The sequence below is a fragment of the Rhinolophus sinicus genome, chromosome 8 (assembly GCF_057876585.1).
Source record: "Rhinolophus sinicus isolate RSI-liver-muscle chromosome 8, RSI-T2T, whole genome shotgun sequence".
NCBI lineage: Eukaryota > Metazoa > Chordata > Mammalia > Chiroptera > Rhinolophidae > Rhinolophus > Rhinolophus sinicus.
This window is the reverse complement of record NC_142508.1, coordinates 39,167,413-39,193,001: the sequence shown is the minus strand read 5'-3', so window position 1 is coordinate 39,193,001 and position 25,589 is coordinate 39,167,413. Positions and strand designations below refer to the sequence as shown.

Below are 25,589 nucleotides of genomic sequence, written 5' to 3'. Positions count from 1 at the left end.
GTGTTCCACACTCTTAAAAAGGGACTCAAGGAAGGGAGGGACGCGCTCTCCTTCCTGTGTGGGAGGAGGTGATTCTTGCTGCTGCTGCAGCCAGCGCTGAGGTTGACCACTCCTGGTGGTGCTGGATTTCATGGCTGAGCCGCTGGAACCACCATCATACGGCCTGATTGCTTAAACCTGTGCTGACTCTTCTGCTAGTTATGGCCCAAAGCACACCCGTGATCAATATATAAAATCACCCTTTCGCTTATTTATTACTGCTACCTTCCCGCCCCTATAATGTAAGCTGCATGAAGAGAGGGGGCTTGCCCCTCTTTCATCACTGCATCCCTGTCGCATGGATTGGACACTGTCTGGCACGTACTACTCCTGGACAGGGGATGAGCTTACTCATTTCTGTGGCTCCGGCAAGTGGCAGGGACTCAAAAGCCTCTGTTGGATCGAATGGCCAGAAGACAGCTGCTCAAGAACCCAATTTAATAAGATTTAACCCAATTTAATAAGATTTACAAGTCGACACGTACAAAAAACACCTAACAACATACAAGCCATTGCAAGACTAAGGGCTAAATCCAGAATGCAGAGAGACCCCCTGGAGGGGGTCCTGACACGTTGGCCATCTGAAGGTATTTTCCCACTGATTCTCTACGTCTTGGCCTTACCTAACAATGGAACCAAACCCCAAAACTGAGGCTAACATTTGAGAGCCACCCAGATCTAACTGTCCCCTCCCCCAGCCACGCTGCTCTAAGAGGAGTGGAACTGAAAGAAGGGGAGAGACTATCACCCTAAAGAGACCGGAGCCTTTGGCACCAGCTGACAGGGACCTCACAGTTGTCCGATGACTGTGTGTTTCTCCTACCTACTTATGGTCAAATGCCCACTGTGTCTGCAAGCTTGGCTGGCCCATGGGGACCCTGAAGGTTAGGGGAAGGCAGAGGGGTGCCCCAAACACCTTGGGGAGGCCAAAGGGAGACATGACAGGGCTGGAGGTCCCCATCCTGACTTGCTGCCTTGCCCCCACTAGCCATCCCCCCAGGAATCACCACTGCAGGGGGCCGACGTCAGCCCCTATCTCCTTCTCCTCCTCCTCCTCCTTCAGCTGGAAGGGCTTCACTGGCCACTTCACCCTGACGATGGGCTCCACGTGGTCCTGAAGCCGGTGCCGCTTCATGTGGGCATTTCGACTCTTGATCTTGTCGAACACCCTGAGGAGTCACCAAAGGTCATGGGGATCAGAGCATGGACAGGTGGGTCACCCTGAGGGCGGTGGTGTGAGCGCATGGAGGGAAGGGGCCATTACCTCTCACATTCTCTGCAGGGAAAGACGCCCCGGCCCTCCACGTTCCCGGGCGGCTCGGGGGTCCGCTTGGGGCCGGTGTTGGGGCTGGAGTTGAGGATGGACTCCCTCCTGTAACTCTTGGTCTTTATCTTTAACTCGGGGGTTGGATGGTGGCTGGGTCTCTCCGGAGGGCTGCAAGTGACCTGCAGAGGGGGCAGAAATCACAGTCAGGATGCTGACCCTCCACTCTCAAAAGGGAGACGCAGGGATCCAGGAAACAAAGGTCCTCTGCAGGGAGCCCCTTCCCGCGGGGCACCCTCTGTGACTCCCCCCCACGTAGATGGGCAGTGAGAGTCCAGGTCAGCACTGAACTCCAGATCCTGCATGACCCCCTACCTTTGCTTCTGTCCTGTCTGCTTCATCTGGCTCTCTCTTGAGCCTCTTTTCCAGCCCTGGGGCTCGGCCACAGTCAAATTTTATCATTTTTTTCCAGATGTAATAATACTCAACACACTGGGCTACGGTCTTTGTCTGGATCTAATGAGAGAAGACAGAAGCTGGCTATGGGCAGCCCTACGTCCCCTCCCTACGGTGCCAGCCGCTGCTTTTATAAAGCCCTCTCCTTTGGCATGGCGTGCCCCTGCACTACAAGGGGCAGAGAACCAAAGTCCTCCCAGATGAGGAGGAGGCTCATAGTAAAGCCGCCACAGCCCAGACCATCTGAGCTCTGCATCATCTGAGCAGCAAGGCCTTCCCAGGAATCCTTCCCTGTGGGAAGACACACACGAAGGTACACCACAGGAGGCTCACTGCGACATCCTGCCTGCAGGCCACCTGTGCACCAACCGGACTAACTACAGCAGAATGCCCTCAGGTGGTGGATACCACACAGCCTCTGCATCAGCTACGTAGGCAGAGCCCTACAGCACTGAAGAAAGGGGCCCCTGGGAGGAGGAGTAGGTTTTGAGGGCATGGCTTGATCCTGGGGCATTCAGACCTCGCTATTTGCTCCTCCCTCCAATAAGAAGTGATCCCATTAATAATAACTTCTGTAAAAACTAAACAGAATAGAAAAGTTTAATTGCTCCAGAAAGAAAATGTCTCAGGAAAATGAAACCGGCCATTTAATATGTGGAACGCAGTTCAGAATACACTGGGGGTGCCAAAAAACATGTAAACACATGACTTGTATTCATCTTTTGTTATTGGTATATATTGACTATTACAATTTTAATAGTTTTTTCCTTTCTTCAAATGTGTATACATTTTTTTGGCACCCTCTATACTTCCTCCACATGAATTTTTTTTCAGCTGTGCATTTACAAACTAGGAGTCAAAACAGTACATCCTCTGCCTAAGAAATATCTTTAGGTTAAAAAGAAGTTGGACTTCTGTTTCCAAACCAGATAGAGCAACATAAACCACATCAACCCTCCCATGAAAAACAATTGACAAGAGGGCTGGCCTGGTGGCTCAGGCAGTTAGAGCTCCACGCTCCTAACTCCGAAGGCTGCCGGTTCAATTCCCACATAGGCCAGGGGGCTCTCCAACCACAAGGTTGCCAGTTCAATTCCTCGACTCCTGCAAGGGATGGTGGGCTCTGCCCCCTGCGACTAAGATTGAACACGGCACCTTGAGCTGTGAGCTGCCTCCCGGATGGTTCAGTTGGTTGGAGCGAGTCCTCTCAACCACAAGGTTGCCAGTTTGATTCCAATTGACAAGAAAATCAAAACATATGAAACAATGGTTGGTAAGACACTAGATACCAGTCAAAAAAAGCCTTTTCTGAGAGACAGAAAATAAATGACGACAGTCTTAACGAGAGCAAGTCCAGGCCACGACCCCAGGGAGGAGAATCCAGGCAGAGCCCAGCGGACTTCCTGAGTTGAGATGGAGCGGAGCATCTGGGGAGACCAAGGTGGCAAAAGTCCACAGGATGGAGTACAGCAGAAGAGAGAGCAGCAAGGAAGAGAACTCCAGAGGTCTGGAGATAATTGGTTTCAAGCACTCAGCAAAGTTCTGACCAGCACATGTATATAAGGAGATGAGCCAAAGCTGGGTAAAGAACCACCCAAAAGGATTAGAGGAAAGGTGTCTGTAGCTCACACAGGGCCAAGAGCAGTGTCTGTTCCCACTAGCCAGGGTGGAAAACCTCCTAATTCACAGGGCCTTGGTGGAGTGATGAGAATGGTCTTGCCTTAGTAATGAGGAAGAATGAGCCCTAGACAAAAAGCTGCTCTGGTCCCATCTAAGAAAATCTAAAAGCAATACTTAAAAGGAACAAGTTGTGTTCAAGAAATTGTATCCCAGAACAAAGTACAAGAATATTTGTAAGAATGCAAAAATATCCAGCACCCAACAAGCTAAAGCTCACAATGCCTGGAATCCAATGAAAAATGACCAGGCATGCAAAGAGGCAGGAAAATATGACACATAATGGGGAGAAAAAACAATCTGTTGGGATCAACACAGAATGGATACAGACATTAGAATCAGCAGGGAAGGACAGTAGAATTTACTATAACTGTATAATATAGGTTCAAAAAGTTAAGACATGGAGGATATAAAAGATACCCAAATAGAACTTCTAGAGATGAAAACTACAATGTCTGAGATGAAAATTACACTGCATGGGATTAACATCTGATTAGACACTGCAGAGGGTAAGATTAGTGAACTTGAAGATACAGCACTGGAAACCACCCAAAACGAAACACATAGAAAAAAGAATTAGTAAGAAAAAAGAATTAGTAAAAATAGAAAGAGCATCAGTGAGCTGTGAGCTGTGGGCCAACTGCAGGAAACCTAACACGCATTTAAGCGAAGTCCTCAAAGGAGAAGGGAGGGACACAAGAAGTATATGAAGAAATAATGGACGAAATGTCCCCAAATTGAGTAGAAACTGTAGACCCACACATCTGAGGCTCCACAAACCCCAAAGACAAGGGGAAAAAAATGAAGAAAACTATACCAAAGCAAATCAATAAAATTGCTCAAGATCAAAACCAGTGATAAGGAGAAATTCCTAAAAACAGCCAGCCAGAGAAAAAAGACAGATTATATACAGGGAACAAAGGCCAGAAAATCAGTAAGTCTATTGTTGGAAATAAAAGCAAGAAGAAAGTAGAGCAACATCTTTAAATTACTGCGAAAAAAAAAAAAAAGCCAAGGTAGAATTCTATAATTAGTAAAGATGTCTCAGAAATGAAGGCAAAAGAGACTTTTTTTGATACACAAAAGCTGAAAGAATTCATTACTAGCAAACACGCACTACAAGACATGTTAAATTATTTACATTGATTTCCTTCTGGAGATTTCTGCCAGATGGAAATGTGGATCTACACAAAGGAATGCAGAGCAATGAAAATAGTAATTACATGGGTGAATGAGTAAGATTTCTTATTTAAATCTCTCTAAAAAAACAATTGACTGTTTAAACAAAAATAATAACACTATACTGTGGGGGCAGGGGGGAGGCGGGGGGGGGGGGCGGCACAAGGCTCATAATACCAGCATGGGCCAGGGAGCTGTGTCCTACACAACCAGACTGAGAAACACGGCTTGAATCAGAGTGAGGGGGGGCGGTGGAAGAAGGAGGGAAAAAAATCAGAAAAAGTAGATTTCAGGACAAAGAGTAATACAGTAATACCAGGGGTAAAGAAAATTTCATCGTGATCAAAGGGTCAATTAATCAAGAGGACACATAAGAATCCTAAATGTTTATGTGTCTAAATTCAAAGACAAATTACCAGTATCAGGAATGAGAGTGGTGACATCACTATAGTCTACAGATACAAAAAGAATAATATGAAAATATTATTAACTTTATGCTACTGTACCAGACAACTTAGAAGAAATGTACAAATTCTTTGAAGGACAAAAACTACCAAAGCTCACCCAAGACAACACTGATAACCTGAACAGCCCTGCATCAATTAAATAAATTGAATTTGTAGTTAAAAATCTCCTCACAAAGAAAATTCCAGGCCTAGGAGGCTTCACTAATAAATGTTTAAGGAATAAATAAAACCAATTCTAAATAAACTCTTCCAAAAAATTGAACTCAACTCAATTATAAGGTCAGCATTACCCTGATACCAAAGCCAGATAAAGATATCCCAAGGAAAGAAAGCTCCACACCAATATTCTTCATGAACATAGATGAAAAATTCTAAACGAAATTTTAGCAAATAGGATCCAACAACATATATATAAAGGACAATACACCATGACCAAATGGGGGTCATAAATGTAAGTAGAAAACCTAAAATTATAAAACTTCTAGAATAAAACGGGAAAATCTTTGAGACTTTGGGTTAGGCAAAGATTTCTTACATACAACACCAAAATCATGGTCCATTAAAAAATTAATAAATTGAACTTAATCAAAATTTAAAACTTTCTTCAACAAACGCTTTTAAGACACCAAAAAGTCATAGACTGGGGGAAACTATTTTGCAAAACACATACCTGGATAAAGGACTCTTGTCGAAAACAAAAAACTCCTACAACTCAGTAAAAACACAAACATTCCAATAAAAATATCGACAAAAGATATGCCGGCAAAAGAAGGCATAGAGATAGCAAACAAGCACATGAAAAGATGCTCAGTATCATTAATCACGGGGAAATGCAATGAGACACAACTGTATACTCATTAGAATGGCCAAAATTAAGAAGGCTGACCATATAGAGCGTTGGTGAGGGTGTGGAGCAACTGGAACTCTGAGGGTGGGAATGTGAAATGGTACAATCACTTTAGAGAACAGTTTGGCAGTTTCTTAGAAAGTTAAACATACGCCTACCATATGACCCACTCATTCCCCTCCTAGGTATTTACCCCCCCCAAAACAGTACATGTCCATGCAAAGACTCGTACACGAATGTTTGCAGCAGCTTTATTTATAATTTCCGGTAACCGGGAACCACTCAGATGTCCACAAACAGGTGAATGATTAAACTGTGGTACATCCAATGGAATACTCCTGAGCAATAAAAAGGGTGAACTGTTGGTACAACATGGTTGAATCGCAATTATGCTGAGGGTAGGAAGCCAGACAAAGCAGAGCACATGCTGTATGATTCTTCTATTTATGTAAAATTCTGGAAATTGCAAACTAATTTATAGTGACAGAAAGTATATAAGGAGTTGACTAGGGACAGGTGGCCGGAAAGAGGGATTACCAAGAGGCAGGAGGAAGCTTTTGGGGGTGATGGATGTGTTTGTTATGTTGACCATGGTGATAGTTTTACAGATGCATAAATATGTCAAAACATCAAATCTTACACTTTGATTATGTGCAGTTTGTGTCTATAAAGTTAAAAAAAGAACAAAAAAGTCAGGAGGATATTAAGTGTAGTATGATCTCATCCTTTTTTAAGTACAGTAGTACCTCGGTTTTCGAACGTCTCTGTTGAGGAACATTTCGGTTTACGAACGCCGTCAATTGTATGAATCTATGGTATCATTAGATAGTAAAATTCATGCTAAATTTGCAGCTTTAGGGATTGATTTTAAAGGTCTGGAATGGATTAATCCATTTTGCATTACTTCCTATGGGGAAACTGTGCCTCAGTTTTCGAACCGAACATTTCAGAACTTGGTCTTCCGGAACGGATTACATTTGAAAACCGAGGTACCACTGTACACACGTATGTGTGTAAGATCTGTGCAGGCAGAGAAATGCCTCACGTGTACAACCAAACAGAGGTTGTCAATCAGAAGCAGGACTGCGGGGAGGGGTGGGGAGGGCTTTGCTTGAGCATGTGATGCATTTCTGTACTGTTTGGAGTTGTTCACAACAATGGCTCTTTACATTATGAACTGTTTACAATGTGAGCAGTGTCGCCCCTGACGGGCCCTTCAGCTCTAGCTCGGCTCAGCTGTGTGAGTCAAGGCCTCATCTACACAGGCCCACCCACGTTCGCCTTACCATCTTGTGTATCAAGTAAAAGTCCTTCTTGTGGGCACAGAACGCCTTCTTAAAGAGCCTCTTTTCCATGGGGGTCCAGACGTCTGAACCTATCGGAGAAACAGCCAACAGAGGGAAGGGTGTTTCCGCCAGGGACCACAGCCATGGCTGAAATGTAGACCACCCTCCTTTGTAAACGACCATTACTGAGCACCAATTATGTGCCAAGCATTCTGCTAAGCCCCTTGCCTGCTTTATATCATACAATCCTCACAAAAACCTTAGCAGGTAGGGATCATTATTATCCCCATTTTACGGATGTAGCAACTGAGGCTTCCACTGGTTAAGGGACTTGCCAATGGCAGGTGGAGGCCCCAGGCCGCGTGATTCCAGGGCTGGACCTGAGCCTGCCTACAGCCCTGTCGCCAGGAGCATTCCTTCTGGGCTGGGTGGAGCCCATGAGGGAACCACTGGAAAAGGGGAAGGTGGGATCTAACGAAGAAAAGGGTGCCCACTGAGTCACCCTGGAAAGGACAGGCCCTTCTGGGAAGGCACATAAAGTCCCCAAGAGAATGCCAAAAGGCACCAGTGGAGCTTGCCACTGAAGCTGACCGGTTCCCGGGGTCTCAGCCAGGCAGAGACCCCGCCGCCACCTTGCACCAGTCACCTGTGTAGCGATAGTCAGAGAGTGGGTGAGTCTGTGGCTTCTGGGGTCCTCTGAGTAGGAGGGTCTCCAGGGCAACCTGGAACAAGAGGAGGGGCAGTCTACTAATCAGGGAGGGAAGGTGAGGTAGAGACCCGCCTTCATTGTCTCACTCATTTGAAACCTACTTACAGCCTTCCCCATCTCAGAGCTGCTCGCGATGTGGTGCGTTTGCCACCCATGACATCTAAGTGCACTGTTGGGGGCAGCTGACACTATTTTCTCATAGCAAGATTTTCATGATGAAAGAAACAGTGCATGGATTTATTCCAGCCCAAGCTCCGTATTCCTTCAAGGACCAACCTTTTGAGTAGCACAGCCCTTGCCGATTGCCCCACTTTATTTTCTTCATAACACTAATCTTTATCTTACAATTTAAAAACATATTTCCTGTTTGACTCTCCTAAAATGCAAGCTCCAGGAAGAGAGGGATTTTTGTGTTGCTCACCAGCATAAGCCCAGTTGGGACTGGCTGTGTAATTTGCGGGGACTGATGCAAAACGAAAATGCGGGACCCCTTGTTCAAAAATTAAGAAGTTCAAGAAGGTGGCATCAGAGCCTTGAACCAAGTGCCCCCCCCCTCGGGAGCCATGCCGGGTCCCAGGGCCACACTCACCAGGCACTCAGTGGGACTCAATAACTATGTGATCACTCTGCTGAGCACCTGCTACATGCCAGGCACTGCCTCTCAGCTTGAGAAAAGGCACGACTGCAGCACTGCCTTTTGGGTCCCTGACTTGGTAACTTGACTTTTCCTGTCCCACTCTCCAGAGTTGGGCTTTAATGTATTTTCTAAATGTCGGGATTGCGTGGAGGGCCCCTGAAGGAGGCAGAGGCATTTCTGTTGCATCAGAAGTTTTCATGTATGGGGTTTTGACCAAAAAGATAAAGCTCAATAAATAAACCACACTGATGCAGGACCTGATTTGAGTCCACTAGGCTCCCCTCCCCACTGCCCGCAGACATCTCAGAGGAACCTGGTGCCCTGTTGTTGCTCCAGATAAATAATTGATTAACTGAGCCCATATCTGCTCATTTCCCCAACAGTTCTCGAGGACGACATCAATCCAAGCCATGTGGGAAGGATGGATGGCCTTCCTTCAGTTTTCATAGCTGCAACCGCCCACAAAGATGGCACGCGGCAGGGACCTGGAGCCCCAGCCCCAGGAGGGCAGGGAGCTCCCCACGGCTCCCCGAGCACCGCCCCACCCCCACCCCCTCACCTGGACGTTGCCCTGGGCTTCGTGCAGGCAGTGCAGAGCGAGCTCCAGGTTGGTGCCCCCTCCCGGCATCACACTGGAGCAGGCCACATTGCAGAGCTCGGTCACTGTTTCCAGCAAGTGGCCCAGCAGAGGGAGAGGAGACAGGGAGTCAGCAAGGGCTAGGGAGGAGACTTCCCGACAGCACAAAGACGGGACACCTTGTTACCGTCTCCCTCACATCTCCGGTAAAGCAGGCTGAGAGAAGGGAGGGGCAAGGAGAAAGGACAGAAACTCTGCTCCCAGCACCTGCTTTGGATGACCCAGCCAGCTACTGTGAGAAGAGAGACGCAGCGTGGGAGAAGCAATACAGCCCGAAGGCTAGTCCCCATGACCCTCCCCACCCCCAGGGGACACTGCTTCTTAGTCAAGGTGAGAACTGGGAGGAGAAACTCCTTGGAGATAGGGGTGGGGATGGTCCTTGGGAATTGGGACCCGAAGTCCCAGCCACCTCTATCCTGTGTTTCCGGGTTGGTCATCATATCTCCCCACGGCTTCCAGACCAGAGAAACTACATGCTCGTCAGTGCCAGCCAGCGATCCGTCCTGGAGCTCTGGGATCTCAGCCTGAAACCGGCTTCCTATGTTGATGTGTCTGAAATGAAGTCACACACACAGACGTGTGGGACATCCACGTGACTCAGATGGGAAACAAAATAGACACATGTGGTGTGCCCTGCTCTGTGGAAACCCTCTGCCATCTCTCAGATGCGAGTGTTTGTCACGCCTGACCGACACGCACAGGCATTCCAGAACCCTCTCAAGGGACACTTCCTTCCTTCCTCTAATTTCCTTTGTTGCCAGATTTCTGGCCTCAGGTGTCTCTTTTGGGGGTCTAAGACAGGGGAGGTAAATGCTGATACCTGGCATACGTCTACATCCATGTCCATGTCCATTTAGCCACAGTCCATGGATACTCACCATCACCAATTCCACCTAGAACCCCAGGGTCCGGGGCATTTTGTGCCATGGGCCCAACTATGGTATGCCTGGACAGAAGGAATATTGGGGGAACTTCCCCCACACACCTGCAGAAATCTACCACTTTTCTCTTGGGGAGGCTATGTAGCTAGACCCAATCCCCCTGTGATGAAGGAGCCCATGGTAAAACTGACACTGGGATGCAAGGAGGGTAAAGGCATCCCCACTTGGGAAGGACCCTCAGGTTCTGAGTCTGTTTCAACTCACGGTTCAACGCTAATCTTGGTGTCATCCTTCACCACACAGATGCCAAAAGAGCCATCCACTTGATCTAGAAAGCACAATGAAAAGCCTCAAGAAGACGGACTAGAAGTGATGCATGGGGCGTCTTCTGCCTGCCTTTACAGAGCAGCTGAAAACCAGCTCTTTAAGATGGCATGGTATAGCGGGTCCTCAAAAAATTTAAAACAGAATTACCATATGATCTAGCAACCTCACTTTGGGGTATTTATCCAAAAGAACTGAAATCAGGATCTTAAGAGCTACCCGCACCCCCATTCATGTTCAGTGCAGCACTATGCACAGTGGCCACAGTATGGCAACAACCCAGACGTCCACTGACAGGTGAACGGAGAAAGAAAATGTGGTGTATGGACAACAGAATACTAGTTAGCCTTAAAAAAGGAAATTCTGTAACATGTGACAATAGGATGAACCTTGAGGACATGATGCCAAGTGAAACCAGCCAGTCACAGAAAGAGAAATAATGCGTGATCCAATCATTATATATGAAGTATGCCAACAGTCAAGTCCATACAATGAGAGTGAAATGGTGGCTGTCAGGGGCTGTGGGAGGGGGCGATGGGGAGTTACTACTCAACAGCATAAAGTTTCAGGAGAGCAAGATGAATAGCTCTAGAGGCCTGCTGTACAACACTGTACCTATCAACAATACTGTACTGCATGCTTGCTAAGACGGTAGATCTCATGTTAACTGTTCTTATCACAATAAAATAAACATTTTTAAAAAGATTGCATGGAAGGAGGTAGGACTTTAGAAAAGGCAGAGTAAGGAACTCAGCAAAATAATAAATTAACTTGATAAAAATTATTAAAAAACCAGTGAGTTAAAGTCGCTGTCAGTTGTACTTAAAGTATACAGCATTTTAAGAAACACTAATTCAAGAAAATTGACTAAATCTTGGTAAGAACAGTGAGAGTCTGGGACATCTGAGATATGACCAGCACTCCCTTACCCACTTGGCCCACAGATCTGTATAACAGAATGATATACTCCATGTAGGTACAGCCAAGGAGATGGGGGCTCCCTCTCTCCCCCAGATCCCATGCTTAAAGAATTAAAGGAAGGTATAATGAAAATTCCTCATCAAAAAGAGAATACCATTAAGAGACAGAAATTATGAAAAAATAACAAAATGGAAATTCTGGGGTTAAAAAAGTACAATAACCAAAATGAGGCTCAAAAGATTTGAGATGACAAGAGAAATGGTCAGCAAACTTGAAGATAGATCAGTGGAGATTGTGGAATCTGAAGAACAGAGAGAAAAAAGAATGAAGGAAAATGAAGAGCCTCAGAGGAATGTGGGACATCATTAAATGCAACAACATACGTGTAATGGGAATACCAGAAGGAGAGGAGAAAGGGAAAAATATTTGAAGTGTTAATGGCTGAAAACTTCTCAAATTTCATTTGAAACAAGATATGAGGTGTGATCAAACAATACGGTGACTGCTGCTGCCGAGTGCCATCCAACGGAAAGGCAGGGATCTTCGATATGGGAAGCGGAGAGTCAAACCTTAGTAACAGTGTGTGACAAGTTTCAACTTGTTTGGTGCAGTCAGTCAGGTGTGAATTACGATTGAGAGAAGGTATGTTTTAAAGTGTGCCCTAAATCATCCTCTATCGCCTTGTGTCATATGTGGCTTCTGGTATGGCAATTTCTGTCAAATAAAAACATTATGGTGTGTCCTCACCCACCTTATCCACCAGATCTGGCACCATGCGACTTCTGGCTCTTTCCCAAAGTCAAATGACCATGAAAGGGAAACATTTTGAATTGGTTCAGGACGTCAACGCAGACACAACAGTGCAACTAAGACACTCACAAAAGAGGACTTCCAAAACTGCTTCAGAAAGTGGCAAGAACAATGGGATAAGTGTGTTTGAAGTGAGGGGGAGTTTTTTGAGGGCGATTAATGGCAATGTGTATTTTACTGTAATAACTTTTTAAATTTAAACATTCACCATATATTTTTAAATCATACCTCACATATATCTAAGAAACTATAAAATTCAAGCAGGATAAACAGAAAGCAAAATGGCAGATGTAAATCCAACCACATCAATATAACATTAAATGAGATGAGAATGGACTAAACAAACCAATCCAAAGGCAGAGTTTGTCATACTGGATTTAAAAACATAAGCTGCAACTTATGCTGCCTATAGGAGACATTCTTTATTTTCAAGGACACAAATAGGTTGAAAGTAAAAGAACAGAAGAATATATACGAAGCAAACAACCAGAAAAGAGATGAAATGGCTATACTAATGTCAGGCAAATTAGACTTGAAAACAAAAAATATTATTAAAGATGATAAAATTATCGTAATGATGATAAACGATATCAGAAACATATCATAATGATAAAAACCCAAGCCATCAGAAAGATGTGACAATTATAAACAGGTATGCACATAAAAACAGAGCCTAAAGATACAGGAAGAAAAGACTGATGGAACTGAAGGATACAATACACAATTTAAAAACAATGTTTGGGGTGGTTGGAGCTCTGTGCTCCTAACACCGAAGGCTGCCGGCTGGATTCTCACATGGGCCAGTGGGCTCTCAACCACAAGGTTGCCAGTTCGACTCCCGCAAGGGATGGTGGGCTGTGCCCCCTGCAACTAATAACAGCAACTGGACCTGGAGCTGAGCTGCACCCTCCACATCTAAGATGGAAGGGACAACAACTTGACTTGGAAAAGTCCCGTAAGTACACACTGTTCCCCAATAAAGTTCTGTTCCCCTTCCCCAATAAAATCTTTAAAAAATATAATAAATAAAATATAAAAACAACGGTTGGAGATTTCAATACTTTCAATAATGAATAGGACAACTAGGCAGAAGATCAAAAAGGAAATAGAAGATGCACAACACTATAAACTAACTAGACACAACAGACGTTTACGGACCATCCCACCCAACATCGTCTCAAGTGCGCAGGGAACATATTCCAGCCCATAAAACGTGCCTCAATAAATTTAGAAGGACTGAATTCATACAAAGTATGTTCTCTGACCACAACAGAATTAAATTAGAAATCAATAAAAAAAGGCAATTTGGAAAATTCACAAAGATGTAGGAATTAAACAACACACTCCTTAATAATCAATGTATCAAAGGAGAAATCAAAACAGAAACTAGAAAATACTTTGAGAGGACTGAAAACAAGAACACAACATACTAAAACTTACGAATTGTAACTAAAGCAATGCTCAGAAAAAAATCTGTAGATGTAAATATCTGTTTTAAGAAGAAATCTTGGAAGCATTTATATCAGCCTGTTGAGATCTTGCTTCTAGGTGTATCTCTTTTTGGTTCAAATAAATTTTATAAAACTTCAACAACAAAAAAAGAAGAAAGAAATCTCAAATCATTTATAGTCAATTGATTTTCAACAAGGTACAACACAATTCAATGAGAAAAGAAAGCTCTTTTGAACAAATGGGGCTGGGACAACTGAAACCCATATGCAAAAGAATGAATTTGGACCCCTACCTCACACAGTATATAAAAGTTGACTTAAGAGGGATCAAAAACCTAAATGTAAGAGTTAAAATGATAAAACTCTTCGAAGAAAACATGGGAGTAAATTTTTGTGACCTTTGGCCAGGCAAAACATTAGGTACAACAATAAAAGCACCGGTGACAAAAGAAAAAATAAATTGGACTTTATTAAAATTAAAAAAAAATTTGTACTGCAAACATTAGCATTAATAAGATGAAAAGACAACCCACAAAAATGGAATCGAATGTTTGCAGGAAAATCACATATCTGATAAGGGGCTTGCATCCAGAATACATAAGGAACACTTACAACTCAATAATTAAAAGATAACAACTCAATATTTTAAATGGGCAGAGGATCTGAATAGACATTTCTCCTAAGATACACAAATGGACAATAAGCACATGGAAAGATGCTCAACGTCATTAGCCATCAGGAAAATGTAAATCAAAACCATAATGAGTACTACTTTGCACCCACTAGGGCGGTTATTATGAAAAAAATAGACAATAACAAGTATTGGCAAGAATGTGGAGAAATTGCAACTTTCATACAATGCTGGTGGGAACTTCGAATGGCCCAGCAGCCATTTTGGAAAACAGTCTGGCAGTTCCTTAAATGGTTAAACACAGAGTTACCAGATGACCCAGCAATTCCACTCCTGGGTATTTCCCAAGAGAAATGAAAACATACGTCCACACAGAAACGTACATGAATGTCCATAACAGCATTATTTATAATAGCCAAAAATTGGAAACAACCTAAATGCCCATCAACTGATGAATGGATAAATAAGACATAGTGTTCTAGACAGTGGGATAGTACTCAGCCATAAAGAGGAAAGAAGCACGGACCCGTGCTGCAACAAGGGTGACCCTTGAAAGCATTATGCTAAATGAATACACTAGACACAAAATGTCACATATTGTATGATTCCAATTATACAAAATGTCCAGAATAAGCAAATCCATAGAGAAAGTAGATCAGTAGTTTCCCTGGGGCTGGGGAGATGGGGCTACAGGGTGTGAGTGCTAATGGGTACGTGCTTCTTCTGGGGTGATGAAAATGTTCTAAAATTGTGTGATGGATACTCAACCCCGTGAATATACTAAAAAGCATTGTACACTTTAAATGGTGATCCATATGGTATGTGAATTACATCTCAATAAAGCTGTTAAAAAATTCACACGGAAGGACAGGCAGAAATGTGGTCAGGCTAATGGCCTCCATGTTTTCCTTCTGTCTGTAAAACTCTAAGCACCTAGAAGGCTCTGGTCCGAGACGGTCCTATGATACTTATGAGCAGTAATGGGACCCAAGACAAGGCACAGCCATAGGCAGAAGACTCTGGACCAAATGCCACAAGCAAGGGTGGCTCTGGACACAGGAGGCCCGCCCTGTGATGCCCAGACACCGCCAGTGCCAGCCTCACTCACCCAGCATGGTGCTGATGAGTTTGTCGGGACTGGCCTGTGCCGTCGTGGAACAGAGAGCGCTGAAATACAGCCCGGACCCCTCCCGGATGGGGCTGAGCATTGGGGGTGGAGTGTAGGGAGGGCACTGGAACAGTCCCTTCAGAAGGCGGTCCACCAGGAACACCGGAGACCGCAGGCAGCTCTGGTGGCACCCTCGGGGGCTCGGCTCCCCAAACGTGGAGCGGGGAGGAGGCATGAACAGCGCCTTGGACTGGGGGCGCTTCTTCCGCTTCCTATGTTGGCTGCACTCTTTGCTGTCTCTCTCTTCCGTGTCTTTCTCTTGTCCCTAGAGAAGATGAGAGTTCAGAACCACAGGGGTCACTTGAGGCCACCTGGTGCACTGCTTAGTCTTTAAGATGGCATGAGAGTGAGAAAAGGGAACTGACCATGGAGACAGAGGAAGTATGACATGAACACACCCCATGTGTCCATACCTGGACCCCTTAGCAAAGGGGAGGCGAGCAGGGCCACCCCTCCCGAGCCGGACCACAGATCCTAAGCCAAGCGACAGTCACGGCTGGAACCTGCTCACACACCCACACTTTAAGGAGGGGTACTGACTCAGCGGATTTTGGTCAAGTGTAAGGCCAGGTTCAGCTGTTAAAATGACTGGCACTTAGAGAGTGGAGGCCAGAGTCAGTGGAACGGTATGACAGAATGAAAACTGTTCCCCTCCAAATGACAACAGCTCCTGTGAGACAAACAGTGGGATCCATGCTCCCTGTCCCTGAGTCCAGCATGAGTTTCTCTGGGGGGATTCTTGCCTGCCCAAACTTGCAATGTTCCCTCTCACTTCTACTCGGCCAGTCTTACTCCTCCTCTAATCCTCCTCGTCTGTCCTCCAGGTCTCAGCTCTGACACCCCTTCTTCCAGGAAGTCCTCCCAGACCTCACCTCAGGCTGGGTCTCTGGTACCCTGTCGGGACTCCCACAGCATCCTCGGCTCCCCTTCTCAGCCCTGCCCACTCTGACTCATCACTGTCTGGAGACAGGTGTCTACTGCATTGGACTGGGAGCCCCAGGAGGAAGGGCAGGGGCTGTCATGATCATCTTCGTGTCCCCAGCACGGCCAGCACAGGGCCAGGCACAGAAAAAGCTCAATGGATGTTGAATGAACTAATGAATGAACATGCAAACCAAGGTCTTCTGGAGTCAGGATTTTCTGAGACGTTTGTTTGGGTTTTTCCCACAGCTTCCACCAGCAGGTGGGGAAAGCAGCGGGAAGGAAGTGGACTGACCGGCACCCCCCTTGGCGTTCTCCCCAGGGGTCGGTGTGCTGCAGCCACAGGCACCGAAATGGAGATCTCCAAAGGGGCTGTGGCCATGTGGTCCAAGGACTTCTTGACTCCTGGGGGGTTCTGCCTGTCCCCCTCCAGCCTCAGCACCTGTCCTGGTGGCTTGCAAAACTCTGTGGCAAACACCTAAATGCAGACAGGAGTAGGAGAACCGGGAGCGGAAAAACTGCTCCAGCCTGAAGTTCCGACCTACCCTTCTAAAGCGGCACAGCTCTGACGTCTGCCCCTTCCCCAAGCTTCCCCCCGAGGACAGAGGATGTCTCCATCCTAAGTAAATGACACCCAGTCATTTAGTCCCCAAAGTCTGTCAGAAACCCTGAAAGCAGAGAACCTACTGCGTGCACCCCTTCACCTGCTGCTCCTGCTTCGTTTGCGGTGACGGCCACTGGTCACTGTGAAAGCACATGTGGCTGGCCAGCCCTTTCTCAGTGTAGAACATCTGGCTGCAGTTCTTGCAGACATAAGTGCTCCTTGGTTCTGCCCAGTCTGTGGGGCTCCCATTTTGCTGGTGACTGTGGGGAGACATGGCAAGAAAACGTGAAAATGAGACGCTGTCCCTGATTGCTGACTTTTGAATTTTTCTTTTTAAAGTCTAACCCACTGACAACTCTAGGTGAACCCTACAAAATGGAGATGATGCCCCAGTTCTTCAGGGTCTGGTGCATGCCTCTTCAGGAACGAAGTGTCCAGAGCTCGCTCACCCAGGGCCAGCACACAGAAGCCATCAGAGGACACCTGAGGGGTTGTACTCCCCTGTGCAGGGGAGGGGCGTGTTCCTAAACTTACCATCCACCTGCCATGTTCTCCTCTTTCACTGGATGAGGGAGCCGGTAGATATTTCCACCCTGAAGATAAAAATACTCTTGAGCCAATATATCAGAAATGATGTATTGCAAGAGCAAAAATTGTAAGAGTCTTAGAAGAAAACACAGGTGTAATTCTTTGTGATCTTGGATTAGGCAATGGTTTCTTGGCTGACAGCAAAACAAAAGACAGAACAACGTGGACGTCATCAAAACTTAAAACCTCTGTGTCTCAAAGAACATCATCAAGAAAGTGAAGACAACCTGCAGCATGGGAGCCAATTGTTGCAAGTTATGTGTGTCTGACAAGGGATTCATATTCGTAACACATAAAGAACTCTTATAGCTTGAGAATAAAAAGTCAAATAACCCAATTTAAAAATGGGCAAAGGATCTGAATAGAGACTGAACCAAAGAGGATACACAAATGGCCCATAAGAACATGAAAAGATGCTCAACATCATTAGTGACGAGGGCAATGGAAATCAGACCGTAATGAGAGACCACTGAAAACCCATCAGCATGGCCACCGTGAAGACTGGACAACAAGTGTCGGAGAGGATGTGGAGAAACTGGAACCCTCACACACCGTGGGTGGGAATGTAAAACGGTGCAGCTGCTGTGGAAAACAGTCTGGCAGGTCCTCAAATGGTTAAACACAGTTGCTATATGACCAGCAAATCCATTCCTAGGTATTTCCCAAGATAAATGAAAGCATATGCCACACAAAAACGTGTACACAAATGTTCACAGCAGCACTACTTACAATGACCAAGAAGTGGAAACAACCCACATGTCCAGCAGCTGCTGAATGAACAAACGTGATGTGACATACAGAGGAATATTACTCAGCCACCGAAAGGCAGGAAGCTCTGACACATGCCACACTGGGGATGAACTTTGAAAACATCACGCTAAGTAAAAGAAGCGAGTCACAAAAGGCCACGAAGTGTAGGATTCTATGGAGACACAGAAGGTAGATGCATGCTTGCAGGGTGCTGGGAGGGATGGAAAGATTTGGGGTGACAACTAAGAGTGGGGGGTTTCCTTTGGGAGTGAAAATGTTCTGGCAAAGAGTGGTGATGGATGCACAACCCTGTGAACATACGAAAAACCACAGAATGGCACACTTTAAAATGGTGATCAGATGGTATGTGGATATCAAAGCTGTTAAAATAAAAAAGGAAGAAAGGTCGGTATGGTGTGACAGGAAAGATGCTGGACCTTAGCACGCCAGCCCCTGCGCCCAGGACCTCGCAGGCACAGGGTGGGGAGGAACCAAGCTAACGCAGCAGCTGTGCAGCAGGGGCCGAGTGACTCACGAGCAGAAGATACGGCATTTCCCACAGGAAGACTGAAGGGAGAAGGAGCTCTACCTTTATGTCCTCTGAAGAATTCAGGGCGCAAATCCAAAAGGAAGCAAAGGGCAAAAAGAAAACAAGCAGAAAAAGCTTAGTGAAATAACAACATGGCACAAAGCACTTGCAACAACTCTGTAAATCCCTTGTTCTGGGTGTTTTTTTTGGGGGGGGGTGGTGCGGTAATGGCAGGAACCACATGTCTGACCCTCCATGTCCCACTCTGTAAAACTGCGTCTGAGGAGTCACCGAGATTAAATCAAAGGCCTGTGCAACTAAGAAATGCAGAAACAAGTAAGGAACGAGGCTCTTGCCTCACGTGTGGTCACGTCCCACGAGAGACGTGGTACCTGGATTCTGTTGAAGATCGTCAGCTTGGACTTTGAGTCCCGTGGGGGGTCTGCTGGAGGCCCGGCCGATGAGAAGGAGGCCATGGCTACCTGGCTGGGAGAAGCCGCGCAGCACGTATCCATTTTCCCCTTGTCCTTCCGGAAGCCTGAGAGGCGCTGGGCCCTGGAGTGGCCGGAGAAGAGCCTGTAGCCTCCGCCCCGGGAGCAGGCCAGGCCCTTTTCACCTTTCATGGCCCCAGAAGCCGTGCCATTCTCAGCCTGGATCTGCTTCCCGGGGCCCTGGGCTCTGGGCAGGTCGTCCCCACCTAACTGGGTCTGCTGTGGGCCCCCGGGGGAGAAGATGTCCCCCAGGTCCAAGGTCCCTTTCGTGGATCTCAACTGCTTGGACAGAGAGATGTCTGGATTCCCGGAAGGGTCCAGAGATGCGGCTGTGAGAGACGCTGGGGTGGCGGTCACATTGGGTCCTCCTCTCACGTCCCACCTTGTGCTGCCGGGAGAGGCCTCTCTGGGGAACGTGGGCGTGGTTTTTCTCCTGCGGGCTGGGGATCCCTCTGGCTCCGGGTTTCCAGGGCCAGCATAGAGACAGTCCGGACTGGGTGTCAGCGGCGGCGGCTGCTGTGCCCACGGCCCCTGCAGTGGCTTTAAGGTGGCCTGCTTGCCCTCGGGCGCAGGCAGCTGGGAGGAAGCTGCTGCCACCTGCGCATGGGAGAAGATCCGATGGGATTTGGTGAACATCTGGAACACCTGCATCTGCTCGTGGCTCAGCAGAGACTCCTGCGACTTCAGGAACAGCTGCCGGAAGAGTGGCATGGCGTCCGACGGGAGCCCCCCTGGCTTCTGGACATCCTGCAGGCCAGGCTCCCCGGGGTTCTGCCACGGGAAGGCGTCGCAGTCAAACTTGCTCTTCTTGGAAGCCCAGGAGTCATCTTCTGCACCAGCACGTCTAGAGTCACCTAAGACCTCCGCGGGCGCCTTCAGGAGCGGGGGAGGGAAGGCTAGCACGTCGTCCTCCGGACTGGGGCCTGAGCTGGGCGAGGGCTCCCCTGTGGGGGAGGTGCTGCTGGGCCCAGGGCCAGACTGGGGGCCCTCCCTGGACGGCACTGCAGGGGACTTGTGGAGCACAAACACATTGTTCTCTTTGCTCTTGGGGCAGCCTGGCAGGTTCCGGAGCCACTGGAAGTTGTGGCTGGATGGCTGAGAACTGGCAGGGACTGTCTGGCTCCTGAACAGAGGCAGGCAGGCAGGCAGGGAGCCACCCTCAGGCCAGCCCTCCAGGGGGGACAGGTCCGACTCAGCTGGGTCAGGGCCACCATTCTCTGCTGCCCTTGAGTGCACGGCTGTGAACACGTCAGTGGCAGGCTCCTTCCGTGGGGGACGAGGCTCCTCGGGCACCTCAGTGCCCAGGGTTCCTGGGGCTGCCAGGGTGCTCACGGGGTTGCAGGAGGACCCCGAAGAGGGCGGGCAGGGACAGGCCGCATTCCGCCCTTCGCTGCTGTCCGAAGGCCCTGCCAGAGCTGGGCCGGGAGAAGGGATCTTCTGGTGGACGATGCTGCTGACGATACAGCGCAGGAGGTCTCGGTTAGGTAAGAGGGAGCCTGGGGACCTGGCTTCCGGGGGCACCAGGGAGCGCAGGCCCCCGGGTGCCTGCGGAATGGCTGTCTCAGGGGCATGGGGGGAGTCCCCACAGGCTTCCTCTTCCGCAGGGGCTTCCTTCAGGACGCACAGACCGTGCTGTACCTCGCAGTGCCGGCGCAAGGAGCGGTAGTCGCAGTAGCTCTTGCTGCAGCCGGGCTCGATGCACACAAAGGGCTTGGTCTTCTGGTGGGTGAGCATGTGCCCAGTCCTGGAGCCACACAGGAGAAGACAGTTAGTGGCACTTGGCTCGGGCCTTCCACTGAAAGGATGCCAAGTGGGTCCCACAATCCAGAAACTGCCCTCAGCCCCCACTATGGTCAAAGCAATCTGGAAGGGGTGCTCCTCTCTCTCACCTTTAAGCAAACCCTTTATCTGAGGGGAAAAAAAAAAATCAAAGGAAGACAGGCCAGAGTTCCCCAAAGTGGGTTCCCAAGGAACACCAGTTCTCCAGAGTTGCTCCCCAAGGATTTGGGCTCAGCTGGCAAATCAGTTTTGGAAAAACACTCTGCATTCCTAGGAGGCTCACAGGGCACAGGAGCAAATGGAAAAAGCCACACAATAGATAGATAAAGGGGCATCTGTTCAACTTTCGATGTCTCTCAAACTTATTTGCCCACAGAACCTTTTTTTCAAATAGCCTGCTTCAGCATCTCTGAGAACCAGCATTCTGCAGAACGCACCGGGGGAAATGCTGACCAGGGACAGCCCTTCCTTCAACATAGAGTTCTGCTAAGGAGACAGCTACCTGGAACCCCCACCCTCCCGCCCCCCAGCCACAGCAAAAATAATTAACTGAAAAATTTACAGGTGCCCAATCAGTAAGAACTCTCTGGAAAACAGCCAATGTGCCTATAATTTCTGCAAATGTGAGTGGATACAAATATGTATTGCTTATATCATACTTATATCTACATTAGTATGTTATAAATATAAAGAAGCAAGTAAAATTACCCTCTGGGTTCCCAACAGCCCTACTCTGTCTGGACAGATCTAAATGTGGCACATGGGGTATGTCCAATAAATAATAAAGCCCTTCCACAAAGGTTGACTTTTGGACTTCATCTGAGGGAAGCAGCAGAGAAGGAATCAGGAAATCCCATTTCTAGCCCTGTTACCAACATGTGACAGGAGCAAATTACTTCCTTCCCTTGGGGTGGGGTAGGCCGAGAGGGTAAAGCGAAAGACGGATTAATCGGATTAATCGGATTAATCGAAGCCCTCAGCAAAGGTCAGGGGCGCTATAAACACAGAAGGGCTTGTCTCTCCTGAGAGTCTCTCAGTTTGAAAAATGTCTGTCTTTCCTTTCTCACTAGCAAGAAGCACTTATCATTTCCAAGATGTTAAGAACAAAGGGAGTTCTGCTCCTAACTCTTAGAATGGACTTTCTTTTTAAAATTAAGAGTTTAAAAATCAGTCAAGAGTTTTTTGTTGTTGTTGTTTTTTAAAGAAAGGAGTTAAAGAAAAACAAGAGTTAATGCTCCATTGATTTCCATGTTCTAGAAACAGGCATTTCAGAAACTCTCATGCCCCAAGTTCTCCCAACACACATTCCTCATGGGACACAGATCCAGTCTCCTCAGACACCCACCAGGGACTCGGACTATTTCCCCAAATCCCTCCATGTCAGAGTTGCCTCAGGAGGGAGCCATTATGTCTTTAAACCACAAGGGTCCCCGACACAAATCACAGCAATGTGTGAATTTGGTATGAATTTGGGGGCTCAGAAGAGTGACCCATCCAGGGCAATGTGCGCCCTGCCCCAGAGTGCTGGCAGTGTGAGAACGGAAGCTGAGGTGACACCCACCTGGGGAACATGGAGGTGGGAAAACCCAGCAGCGGGTAGAACAGGTTGATCTGGGAGGGGGTGGAAGAGACACAGCCACATGCCCACTCCCCACCAGCGCCCCCCACCAACAGATGTTTCCAGACCAGACTCCTACATACAGGTGGTCCTGACGCTTAAAGGCCTTGCTGCAGACTTTGCAAACGTGTTTCCTTTCCTGGCTGTGCGTGAGGTAGTGCTTGCTGAGAGAGCTGGCGCTGCTGAACACCTTCCCGCAGAGGCTGCAATCCAAAAGTGGGTTTTGAGGGGAAGTGTGCTGCCGCTTTCCTTTCCTTGCACTTCCAGAGGTGGCCCTGCCTCCTTCGTCAGCCTCGTTAGGCACCTTCAGAGCACCTGGGCCCAGGTCTAAACAGAGGAGAAAGCACAGGTTACAGACATCTGGAAATGAAGCAGCACAGCTAACGCGCTCCACAACTCAGAGCCACAGCACACTTGGGATGACTGGGCCAAGAACTTGCTACAACTTCAGCAGCTTTACTTGCAGAGAAAACAGGGTTCAGGACCCGGAGAGGGAGAGAAGGCACCCTGGTCAGTCTTGGTGCCACTGGGAGGGACAGGATGGCAGCAGTCTGAAGCTCTCCTAGGGCAAGGCGACCAACATGGGCGGGGCTTTGTGACGACACTGTCAACGGCACACTTGGAAGGGCAAGCCAGAAATATATAGCCCAACACCTTAGAAAAGTCTAAATCCTTTCTCCCAGCCAATTCGACTTTGGGGTTTTAAAATTATGGAAATAAATGTAGATTGGTACAAAGAGTTGGCCGCAAGGGAGTTAAGTGCAGCATGTTTTTCCTGGTGAAACGTTAGAAACAATCTAACATCTGACAAGAGGGCATGTAAGTGACTGCATTATAGTTTAAATGGTCTATGACACTTAAGCATTTAAGATAAAACTGTAGAAAAATATCCGATGACATGAAAGGATGCTCCTGCCACTGCCATACTACTGAGAAAAAAGCAGCCTATGGCAAAACAGAGCTGTCCTAGTCTTAGAAAAGGAAAAATAAATTTATTTAGAAAACAGAGAATGGATTGATTGACTGGTAGGATTATGGGTCATTTTTATTTTCCTCTTCTTGTGTATCTGCATTTTCCATGTTTCCTGTATCCCTTGGGTAAAATGATAAAAGGTATTTTGATGAATTCTGTCATGGGAGGAACAGGTGAAGGCACTGGGAATGTCCAGGTGGGAGAGGGGAGATGTCTGCAAATACCTGAAGTCCCAGCGTGTGAGGAGGACCACGCTGCTTCTGTCTTGCTCCAGGGCACAGAACTGGGTTTGGTGACTGGAGCTGATTTAAATCACTAGAAAACGTAAAAGTCATGGACATGGGGACTCTGCAGGCTCACTGCTGTGTTCCCAGCTCCTGGACTTCCCGTCCCGGCACTCGCAGGCACTCTATAACTGTCTGTTGGATGGATGAATCATGGGAGATTTTTTCCTACACCTTAGATTGGTCTTCAAGATGGATTAGACTGCCTCATGAGATGGCAAGTTTAGAAATCATCATTTACCTAGGATGCTGCAGAGGCGGGATCCCCGAATCCAACAGGCCAGGGAATGGGGAAGAGAGGGGGACTGCACTAAAGGACCCCAAATGCCCCTTCTCTGTGGCTAAGATGCAGCGTGAGAGACACAGCAAAAGGAACCAGAGTCTTGCTCCAATTCTGCCTCTGGCCATGGGCCAGCCGTCACTTAACTTGCCTGGTCTACATCTTCTTCATATGAGAAATGTCTATGATGAGTGGTCAACTGATTCCAACAGTTTAAATGAGGAAAAACAAGACTCCCTCAGGGGAAAGCCCTGGCCTTACTAAGTTACTTTTAAAATGCTCATTAAAGCAACTATTAAACTCAAAAACAGAATGTTGTTTTGAAAAATTGGCAAGGACACTGAGAAACGGGCAGTCACTGGCCCAGGAAGTTATTTGATCTTCCCAGAAAGTATGATAAGAGCTCCAAAACGGTGTATATTCTCGGACAGGCAAACCTACTTGGAGGAATGTGTTCAAATATTTAACCCAAAAGAAAACTCAATGTATAAAAAGTTGTTCACAGAAACACTACAACAGTCTAATGAGCAAGAATATGGTCAAACAATACAACGACCATTGAAGAGTCCACCTTTCATGTAAGAAAGCAAATGCACTAAGTTTTAAAAACTTCACATAGAGACAACCAAGATGGTGCAGTAGGTAAACGCTGTTTACCTTCTCTCGCAACCACTTCAAAATTACAACCAATCTACAAAACAACCATTATTGAGAATCACTTAAAATCAAGCTGAACTAAAGCCTTTCAACTAAGGACTTGCAGAAGAAGCCACCCAGACTAGTAAGAAGGGCAGAGACATGGAATGGGCTGGTCCCACACTCATGTGTGACCATTAAAGATCGGGAGGGATATTTCCGCTGTGGGGGTCCCTCTATCCCTAAAGGAGTAAGAGATCCCAGCCCCACCCCAGCCCAGGGTTCCAGTGCTGGGGAGAGAAGTCCCCATAATTTTCGGTTGTGAAAACCAGCGGAGATTGTGACTGAGACCGAGGACGGCTGCACTCCCAGGTGCTCCTCTTAAAGGGGCTGCACCCACACTTAGCCACTGACAGAATCACTCGCTCTGAGCTCCAGCTCTGGGGCAGCAGCTGGAGAAGCGGCAGGGACATATGGGGGTTAGAACTGAGTTATCTGGCTTGGGACTGGGTCTGGAGAGGCGGTTTTCTCCTTGACTGGGGAGCTGGCAGAGGCCATTGTTTCTTTGTTGAGCCCTTCCCCTTCCCAGGGTACAACACAGGTGGCTGCCATTTCTGAGTCTCCTCGGTTAGTTCGCCCTGCCCTGGTGATTTGAGACCTGGCCCCGCCCAACTTTCAAGCACACCCAGGCTGCTTCCAGTGGCTTTCTTGTGCAGACCACCTGCCTTGGCTCAAGCTGCACTTTCCTAGGG

At 47.4% G+C, this 25,589-nt stretch overlaps 1 protein-coding gene across 1 annotated transcript in view; it reads right to left on the bottom strand.

The window, feature by feature from the left end:
- Positions 1-515: 515 nt before the first annotated feature.
- The window catches only part of ZNF541 (zinc finger protein 541), a 39,659-nt gene continuing 14,585 nt past the window's right edge, over positions 516-25,589 (bottom strand). The window contains exons 4-17 of the mRNA XM_074316184.2: positions 22,748-22,991; positions 19,169-21,011; positions 17,444-17,502; positions 17,010-17,169; positions 16,607-16,783; positions 15,325-15,649; positions 10,344-10,407; positions 9,608-9,750; positions 9,121-9,224; positions 7,862-7,937; positions 7,216-7,304; positions 1,679-1,819; positions 1,304-1,485; positions 516-1,208 (exon numbers count right to left, since the gene is read on the bottom strand). Of these exons, the coding sequence (XP_074172285.2) occupies positions 1,043-1,208; positions 1,304-1,485; positions 1,679-1,819; positions 7,216-7,304; positions 7,862-7,937; positions 9,121-9,224; positions 9,608-9,750; positions 10,344-10,407; positions 15,325-15,649; positions 16,607-16,783; positions 17,010-17,169; positions 17,444-17,502; positions 19,169-21,011; positions 22,748-22,991 (3,773 nt within the window). The 3' untranslated portion in view covers positions 516-1,042. The remainder of the gene's footprint in view (positions 1,209-1,303; positions 1,486-1,678; positions 1,820-7,215; positions 7,305-7,861; positions 7,938-9,120; positions 9,225-9,607; positions 9,751-10,343; positions 10,408-15,324; positions 15,650-16,606; positions 16,784-17,009; positions 17,170-17,443; positions 17,503-19,168; positions 21,012-22,747; positions 22,992-25,589) is intronic.